Source organism: Megalops cyprinoides, chromosome 7 (assembly GCF_013368585.1).
Source record: "Megalops cyprinoides isolate fMegCyp1 chromosome 7, fMegCyp1.pri, whole genome shotgun sequence".
Taxonomy (NCBI): Eukaryota; Metazoa; Chordata; class Actinopteri; order Elopiformes; family Megalopidae; genus Megalops; species Megalops cyprinoides.
The window spans coordinates 36,711,164-36,720,234 of NC_050589.1; the positions used below are offsets into that span (position 1 = coordinate 36,711,164).

Below are 9,071 nucleotides of genomic sequence, written 5' to 3' on the forward strand. Positions count from 1 at the left end.
GTTTAAAAATAAAATGCTGATAGAACTCACACAGGGTGTTTCCAGCTAAGAGTTCTTCAGTGCATTGGGGTCAGGGGCTGTGTGTCAGGGGTCTGTCCTCTGGTTCAACAGCGAACAAAGGGAGGGAGGTGTGACTGTCAGCATGGGTCTGTCAGGGAGTCAGGGCTGGGGTGTCTCTTCAGCAGGAAGCTGTTGCAGGGAGCGTGGGCTGTGTCACAGGACCTCACCTTTAATCTGAGCTAATTATAGACAGTAAATGTAACTGCAGCAAAACTGAATCTGCACTGGCACTATGAAGGTGGAGCTGCAGAAACATGGGAAAGACTGATGTAGTAATGATGAACAGGGTTTTAACTCATATCCATTTGTGAGTTTAGTATTCCTCACACGTTAAGTACATTTATGGGAATGTTGTGGGGATGTTTGTGATTGTGATGATTTCAACAATATTTCCAACATGTAAGGGGAACGAATTATTATTATTATTATTATTATTATTACACAGCATATAATTGGTTATAATGGAAGCAATCTTTTGTCGGCGGCGCGCACATGACTCGCTGAGCGCGAACAACATTGGACTGGAGCGTAATAAAGGAGGCGTGTGCGCACTGTCGGTTTGTGAGCGCGCGCAGGAAGGGAGGGCAATCTTGTCTGGACACTAATAAGACCAAATGGCCGGAGTGAAACGGAGAAGAGCGCACGGAGCCACGACAGGAGACAGCAGACAGGCGAAACCTCTGCATTACCAAGACCGCTATGAACTGGACGAACGGAGCAATGGGGTGACAATAATATTAGACCGAAAATACAAGGGACTTTCTTCACAGAAATACAATAGCTTAAAGTGATCATGAAGAATGTGCATTAAACTAGGTCAAACAGTGAAAAGGGATGAATTAATTGATCGCGGAATGTTCGAAACACCTGTTAATCACAGAACCGTGGCGACGCACATTAATACCAGTGTAAGCAGTTCACCTGAGACATGGCTTGTAGATTAACTTTATTTATTTTGTGACATCTAATTTGGAGCGTAATCATTCGTGTTTCTCATAAACTGCTGTTTTGCTCACCTTATGGGATAGGCATTTAATAAGGAAAGGTAAAAGAAAGTTACAAATAGGCTACAGGTTGCGATTGCGTTTTGATGCAGTTTATGCTTGCAAATGATGTCCATTTAGAAATACATGTGAATACAGATGGCTTATTAAGTTTTTAATGTACAAAGATAACTACCTCATATTCATTGACCATTAATAGGCCTTATATCCGGTCTACTGAAATTACGATTAAACAAAAAGACAACACTTGCCTTCCTGTTCAGAAATACTACCATGCGTTGCTTTGTACTATTTACAGGTAAATGTTAGAGAAAGAATACATCTCTATGCTTGCAGTCTTTAAAAAGCCTAAAAAGCATCAGCATAGTTTTTTTTAAAGTACAGATATATTCTACTAAATATTTGTTATTTTGAGACAAACGGCGTGTGCTGGACGTGGCAAAGCTTCGTGGTTCTCCTTATTCAGATGGCGGCAGGTGCCCTAGACGAAGCTCGCGCTGCGGGCTGAGCAGGTGGTTGATCCCTTGGCACATAAAGCTCGAGCCAATGCCGGTGCCTATGTGGCTCAGCCTGGCACGGCTCGGCCTGTTGTCAGTGTGCATTTGGGCATGGCTATTTGCGGGGGGATGCGGGCCAGGCCCAGGTGTTGGTATCCGGCCCAAGATGCGAAAGCTGACCCCAATGCCTTACAAGCACTTCGTCCCTAACTTCTCGGAGAACAACCTGGGCGCCAGCGGGAGACCAGAAGGCAGGATCACGCGGAACTCTGAACGTTTCAACGAACTAGTGTGCAACTACAACCCGGACATCATATTCAAAGATGAGGAGAACACAAAGGCAGACCGATTCATGACAAAGGTAGGGGAAGAAACATCTTCAAATTTACAGATGTAAGGCACTTTAAAATTTGTATTATAGGCATTATTTGCTATTTTGTTTGTGGTGTTTTTCAACTTCTCGAAATCAGTGGCCCTGGAGCAAATCCTCACTTGTTGCAGTCAGTGATTCATGGTAAAAGTTTAGACAAGTACATTGTGTCAGATATATCAGAAAGTTTCTGGTGACTCATGGGGGTACACATAGTTTAATTTGTGCTCATAATTGTTATTGTAAACACTGTACACGCATAATTTGTATTTGTAAAATTTTCAGCTATCAAGTTATTCAATTTGGCCTGGAACCATGCAGAAAATGGAATCAAACTGTTTTTGAATAAAATATTTTGATGGTTCATAATTTCACCATGCCAAAACCTGTTCACCTTTTTGGCTGAGGCTGTTTCTTTGCCAACATTTCTTGATGTTTTTTTTTTCTTAAAATCTGAATAATTGTAGGTCTTCCTTAAAGTTTTCTTTCTTATCACAGCCTCAAGACATTCCAAGAACTGTACAAGGACATGGGTTTCCTGTGACCACATCACACCTTCTGTTTCCCTCTCCCTTGCTTTCCAAGTGTCTGTGATTTCAGAGTGGGTTCAATGCAGTAAAATTAGTTATTAATTAACAACAGAAGGAGGCACATTTCATCATAGAATTCTAAAAAGGGCCTGTCTTAAGTGTTGACTGTTCTCATGTTACATTTTTAGTCAGGTAATTCAAATAATTTCCCCAAACTGTCACACTTTAGGAGAGCCAAGAATGCAATCAGTTCTTTAATTTTCTTTTTCCTCACACAAGGAGGAAAATTCTGCAGTACAGAAAATTGGAATTGCTTCTTTCTCCTCTGTTGACTGAAAATGAAATAATTTCATTTTAAGAGTGATCTCAGATCATAGTGGCTTTGTATCTAATGTACATATATAGAAGTTCTTTTTTCAGGAGAGAGAAATTTCCCTGAGATCCCTTCCTTTTAATCTTTAACTGAAGCCTTTGTGGCTAGGTAATGAAAAGATTCCTGTGCTGTAGTTCCACTTGCCTGATCTGTGTAGTTAATGGGTGGAACTCGGAAGGTGAGGTAAACAGCCTCCAATGTTGTAGGTAAGGCACACATACCTGGACTTAATCTGCCTTGAGCAACGCAAAGACCCCTTTCAATAGAGATGTCAAAGGAACACTCTCTCTCCCCTCGCAATTGTAGTGTTTGTGCTGAGATGAAGGTCAGATTGTCAACTGGCCTTTTCAGAAAGGAATTGTGAAACATATACAGACAGTTGTCAATCCTGACTGATCTTGGAATAGCAGAAAAAACTGGCAGTGTGCATTGACAAAATCCTTAGGTTATCAATCACAGAACAGGAGTCACAATATGATATATATCAAAAGATAATACAAATCATGTTGTACATTAGAATACTTTTTGACATTGTGTAAAAATAAGCAGATGCATATGTTTCCGTCTATGCATTGATGTAGATATAGAGATAGATAACTGAGTGTTAGAGCTCATTTTAAAAAGAATCAGGAGTCAGTCAGAGGACACTCATGTCATCTATAAGAAAATCAGTAATATCAATAATATCATTTTTCTGTAGGAAAAGCTATTATTAGTTATTCACACATTTTGTAAGTTGCTCCACATAGCACCATCCTGTAATAACTGTGATGTAATGCAATGCCCATCAGACTCCCTTCTCCAAAAGGTATATCTCACATATATAATATAATAACAATGCTGGATTATTTTACAGAAACACATCAGGTTGCATACCTCGCTTGAGGTGACAACAGAATTGCTCTAACTGAGAGCTAATGCCACAAGTCAAGATTGCTAACTGCTGTGCTACTCTGCCACACATTGGCAGGTGTATGATTGGTTCTGGACTAAGCAGACTGATTCCCACCATTTACCAGACCGGAAAGTTAGGAAACTTGGGTAACATGTGCTTTCTCAGAGAATAGTGCAAGGGAAGAGTTATTATATGATTTGACAATGTGTAACTCTTCGTCGATCAGGGGTGATGCCCTTTCTATGCTGGTGTGCTGAGTGGTTACATATGTATTGCATCAATGTGAGTGTGAGTGCCCTGTGTGCACCCGGTCCAGAGGTGGGGTGCGTGTATGTGAGCGTGTGTGCCCTCATCTTTTGCCCGGTTTTGAAAGGAGTCCTTTGTATATCTTTTTGCAGGCTCTTGCGGGGTCGCCTGTCCAAAATTCCCGCCTGCTGAAGTAATGGCACCGTCGGAAAAGCCCCTATTGTAGTTCTGACAATGAAACGCCTCTCCACGCCACAGTGCGAGAAAAATGTTCCCCAGTTTGTTTTCACTGCCTCCTTCTCTCTTTCTCACTCCTGCTGTCACATTCCCCTTGGCCTGCCCGGACATTCCTTCTCTCTGCCCTCTCACTTCGCCTGGATCTGGCCTTTTCTCTGGCCTTCTCTCTCTCTTTCTCTCTCTTTCTCTGGCATGGCATACATAAATCAGCATTACCAAAGCAGGGAATCACAATCATATACAAAATCATTTTAGGGAAAACAGATCAAATCTCTTTGTGGTTCCGTTTGATTTTATCAATATTACCACTCCGCCCCAGGTAAAAAGTAGTCAGTCAAATTGTTGGGAGTGCCTTACACACTTGGGGGTGACACAGACACACACACACACCTTAGTGCCTGTTTTAGCTGTCATCCTTCAGTTTCAAGAATCATTAAGAGTGGACATTATGGGGACAGTAGTGCCATAAATTGTCATTGTGATGTCATAGACGTGTGCAGAGCTGAGAGCGTTCCATTGGTTCTGTAGTGCAGTGAGTGTGTTGCGATGCTGGACCCAGGTATTGTCTGAGACAGTCTGCTAATATGCGTCAGTCAGAAGAGAAAAGGTTTCCATTCTCATTGTCCACAGAACCACAGCAAGAGTGCCTACAAAGCACAATGTAAGACAAGAAAAAAGGGTGATTGGCCTTGAAAATTCTCCCACGCTGCAAAAATGACAAAGGAATGCTGCAGACTGGCTACAGTGGCTCTGCTCTTAAGTCCTGATTGTTTGAGGGCGGAGGAGTGGCAATGGCCTTTAAAAGCTCTGAATATACAGTGAAAGAACACCCGGTGATGTCACCCTGCGCAAAACCGCAAGAGTCTAAATGTTCGGACAGAACTCAGACCCTCCTTGGCATTTGCATCTGGCGTTCCACAAAGGAGGTGCTGCATTTGACATTTGATTTAACCTGGCTTGACTGAAACTGCAGCGACAGGTCACACATCATACGATATGGCTAAAGTAACTGGAACAGGAGACAACTGTGTCTTGTTTTTGTGTATTAATGCCGTTGATATTCTGCGCATTGATCTGATCATGGATCTATAAATCAACCAAAGATTTACTACTAATGATTGTTTAAAGTCATGACAAGAGCAACCATCTAATTTTATCCTCAGAGACTCAGGTGGAGGATAGGGAACATAGTGATTACTTGCTTAATGGGGCCTACTATCCCTTTAGGTATTTAAGCACACTACTCAGAATGAGATATGTGTAAAATGTTGACAATGCTCCTTTTCCTTTTATCTGATGGATGTGACCAGAGTGTAAAGATGGCGCAATTAAATGCAAATGAAATTATTTCAATCATTACAGAAAGATTAGGTTGTAATAGTTCATTCTGATCTAAACAAAGAGATGCTGTAACTCATGCTTCCCTCTTTATGACTGAAATGATTTAATGTGAAAGATGGAGCTACTGGACATGAGGAGATGCTGTAGCTTGTAGCTTGTTGGATGGCTCTGCGGCACGCATGCCCCCGCTTGAATATCCACACACCCTGAAACGAATGCTGTTCACCCCCCTCCCTGCTCACTCCCCCTCTCTCCAGCGCTGCAAGGACTGTTTGACTCGGCTGGCCATCGCAGTCAGGAACCAGTGGCCCGACGTGCGTCTACGTGTGACCGAGGCCTGGGACGAGGACGGCCACCACCCCCCAAACTCCCTGCACTACGAGGGCCGGGCTGTCGACATCACCACCTCTGACCGCGACCCCAACAAGTACGGGCTGCTGGCCCAGATGGCAGTAGAGGCCGGGTTCGACTGGGTGCACTACGAATCGAAATCTCACGTGCACTGCTCTGTCAAAGCTGGTAAGACTGACTTTCATTATTATCATTATGTTATTATCATTACTTATTATTTACTCGGCAGATATCCTTAACCAAGCAATGACGTTTACAATACATACACATGAAGTTACTTGTTAGGCATGTTTTAACATGTTTTTACGTTATCAGTGTCTTTTAGCTTGATGACTATTAACTGTAGCTCTGGTTGTTGTGTACCTAGATTATTTAAATATAGGTATAGAACCTATAGGTAAACATAGGTATAGATATGAAGCCATGTTAGCCCTATAAATTGCTCAGGATAAGAATGTCTGCGGAAACAATGAATTATTATTATGGCTGTCAACGTTAACGCGTTAACGCTCGTTCGCGATTAATCACGAAACTTTAACGCGTTAATGTTTTAACGCAAATTAATCATATTAACAAGTTTGACCTCAACTTCCTTCCGTAATTCCAGCGCAGATATTTACCTGTCTGAATTACTGAAAGGCGTCGCAAACGCAGATTTGCTGAACGGCAAATTTCGTTTTAACCCTTTCGCATGTAACTTATTTGTTATGGTATGTAGCGCATGTGTTACCTTATATGGTTTGTTATGTTTTCATTTGCGTTATTAGGTTTCTTATAGATTTAAAAATTAGCATTTGCTATATTTTAAGAGTTAAATCAATGTTTCCTCAAAGCTAAAATTAGCTAGAATTTCTCCAATCTAGTGTTCTAATCGCATCAGTTTTAGCATATGCGCTAAACAGCTAATCACACCGGTGTGACCGAGTTAAAACGAAATTTGCCGTTCAGCACATCTGCGTTTGCCACGCCTTTCAGTAATTCAGACAGGTAAATATCCGCACTGGAATTACGGAAGAAAGTTGCGGTCAAACGTGATTATATGATTAATTTACGTTAAAACATTAACGCATTAAAGTTTCGCGATTAATCGCGAACGAGCTTTAACGACGTTGACAGCCCTAATTATTATACAAACTGTAGTCCCCAGTCCAGAACCTGAGCTTGGAGCCTTCTAGACACATACCCTTTTTCCCAATCACACTGCTTCTGCTTGTCTCAGACACACTTGGCCTCTGAAAGGGCTGTATAATATCCCAGCAGAGTTCACACTTCACATTTTAGGTGGCTCATTGTAACTGGGGTTTCCCAAAAAAAGGTGCATTAGTAGAATGTTCAAATGAAATGCATTCATGTGTGTTTATAATTCCTCTGTATGAATGTACACATCTGTATACATATTGACAGTTTCTTAATGGGGCTTTTGTGTGCACACGAGTAGTAAATATCAGGTTATCATTGTGAACATTGGACCTCCCAGCCATCTTTTTTTTCTCTTTCCTCCTCTTCCCCCCCTCTTTCCTATCTTCTCTCCTTTCCATTTTCCACAAATTTTGTCCCTTATGTTTTGGTCCGTGCTCTGACAGATCACTCTGTGACAGTGGAGAAGGGGGGCTGTTTCCCAGGCTGGGCGCAGGTAAACATGGCAGGTGGTGGGCAAAAGGCCTTGTCCTCCTTGAAGCCTGGAGAGGAGGTTCTGGCCCTGTCTGGGTCAGGCCAAGTGGTGCCCAGCCGTGTCCTGTTGTTCCTGCACCAGGACTCCACCCTACATGTCAGATTTCTCTCTCTGGACACGGAGGACGGGAAGCACCTCCTGCTGACAGCCTCTCACCTGCTCTTCCTGGCTCCCAACTGCACCCTTGACCACAAGCAGTACCGAGCCCGATTCGCCAGCCGGGCCAAGCCAGATCACTACGTACTGGTCCAGGGGGATGACGGCAGGGTGCGGCCGTCACGGATTGTCTCTGTGTCCTGGAAGGAAGGCAGAGGGGTTTACGCCCCCTTGACAGAACAGGGAACCTTGTTTGTGGACGGGGTGCTGGCCTCCAGCTATGCCGCTGTGGAGGATCACAGACTGGCACACAGGGCGTTCGGTCCCCTGAGGCTCCTGCTGTCCTTTTGGCAGCTGGTTTGGGGACCTGATGTGGTGGAGGACAGTGTCAGAGAGGCACAAAGAGGTCTCATAGAGACCCAAGATCCCAGTGGGATTCACCATGCCATGGACAGCTCTGGGTTGAACCAGTCACTGAACAGTTGGAGTCTGCGCAGTCCAGACAGGCTGTGCAGTTGGACAGCCACACCGCACCAGGGCTGGCGTGGGGCAGATGGGAACTGTGGACAGGATGAGGGCTGGATGGTGCACTGGTATGCCCGGCTGCTCCATGCTCTTGGATGCATCCTTCTAGATCCTGAGAGCTTCCATCCATAAAGGGCTGGGAAACACACCAACACATGTGACTCACTGCCCTGCACAACAGGGGACCATGACCAGAACTCTCCAAAGACGCAAGATTTACTCCGGTCCAGTGTTGAATGATGTTTGTTCACAGCTCTTCACTGTGTTAACCCCCTATGAATCCCAGGATATGGGAAGTTCATACTTGTCTCTTTGTTGCTGTATTTTTTCTGTATACATCTGCTTATTGTATTTGTGTAACTTCACAGGAATACTTTATTCGTCCCTGAAATTTCACTTCCGTTATCTCATAAACAGCGTCGAGCACAATATACAATACATAACATACAGTACATAACATACTATAAATAGGTTAGGGGAAACAGAGGTATGTGCTGTGGACCAGCCCACTGATCTTAAAACCTGGGATATTTTGAAGAATGTCAGACTTTTTTAATGTTGAGATGGTTTTTGGGGTCATGATGGGTCCTGGAGAATAAACCTTTCTCATGTTAAAACCATGCCAGACCTGACAACAGGATAGGTTAAACTCTGGAGAGTTAAACACTCAACTTTTAACCTAACGCTGAAGAGAGACGGGTGACCAGATGTCCCAGAAAAAATGGGACCATCTGGAACCTTATCCCATTGTCCCACACCATGGTATGAATGGAACTCTGTCTCTGTATTTTGGTTAAGATGAGAATGTTTCTGTAGGCCTATATTACAATCATTACCAGCCATTTTGTTTCTCTTCATAGTCTTGACCTGTAAC

At 43.3% G+C, this 9,071-nt stretch overlaps 1 protein-coding gene across 1 annotated transcript; it reads left to right on the forward strand.

Moving 5' to 3' along the window:
• Positions 1-705: 705 nt before the first annotated feature.
• dhh (desert hedgehog signaling molecule) lies at positions 706-9,071 on the forward strand. Its single transcript, XM_036534260.1, has 3 exons — positions 706-1,922; positions 5,811-6,072; positions 7,488-9,071. The coding sequence occupies exons 1-3, from the start codon at positions 1,611-1,613 to the stop codon at positions 8,327-8,329; spliced, it is 1,416 nt and encodes a 471-aa protein (XP_036390153.1). The 5' UTR covers positions 706-1,610; the 3' UTR covers positions 8,330-9,071.

What these genes read in the sequence shown, in the direction of transcription:
- dhh (XM_036534260.1), top strand. Translation starts at nt 1,611, where the DNA reads ATGCCGGTGCCTATGTGGCTCAGCCTGGCACGGCTCGGCCTGTTGTCA. An exon ending in CAGACCGATTCATGACAAAG is followed by an intron (nt 1,923 to 5,810) that starts GTAGGGGAAGAA and finishes CCCTCTCTCCAG; the next exon opens with CGCTGCAAGGACTGTTTGAC. An exon ending in GCACTGCTCTGTCAAAGCTG is followed by an intron (nt 6,073 to 7,487) that starts GTAAGACTGACT and finishes GTGCTCTGACAG; the next exon opens with ATCACTCTGTGACAGTGGAG.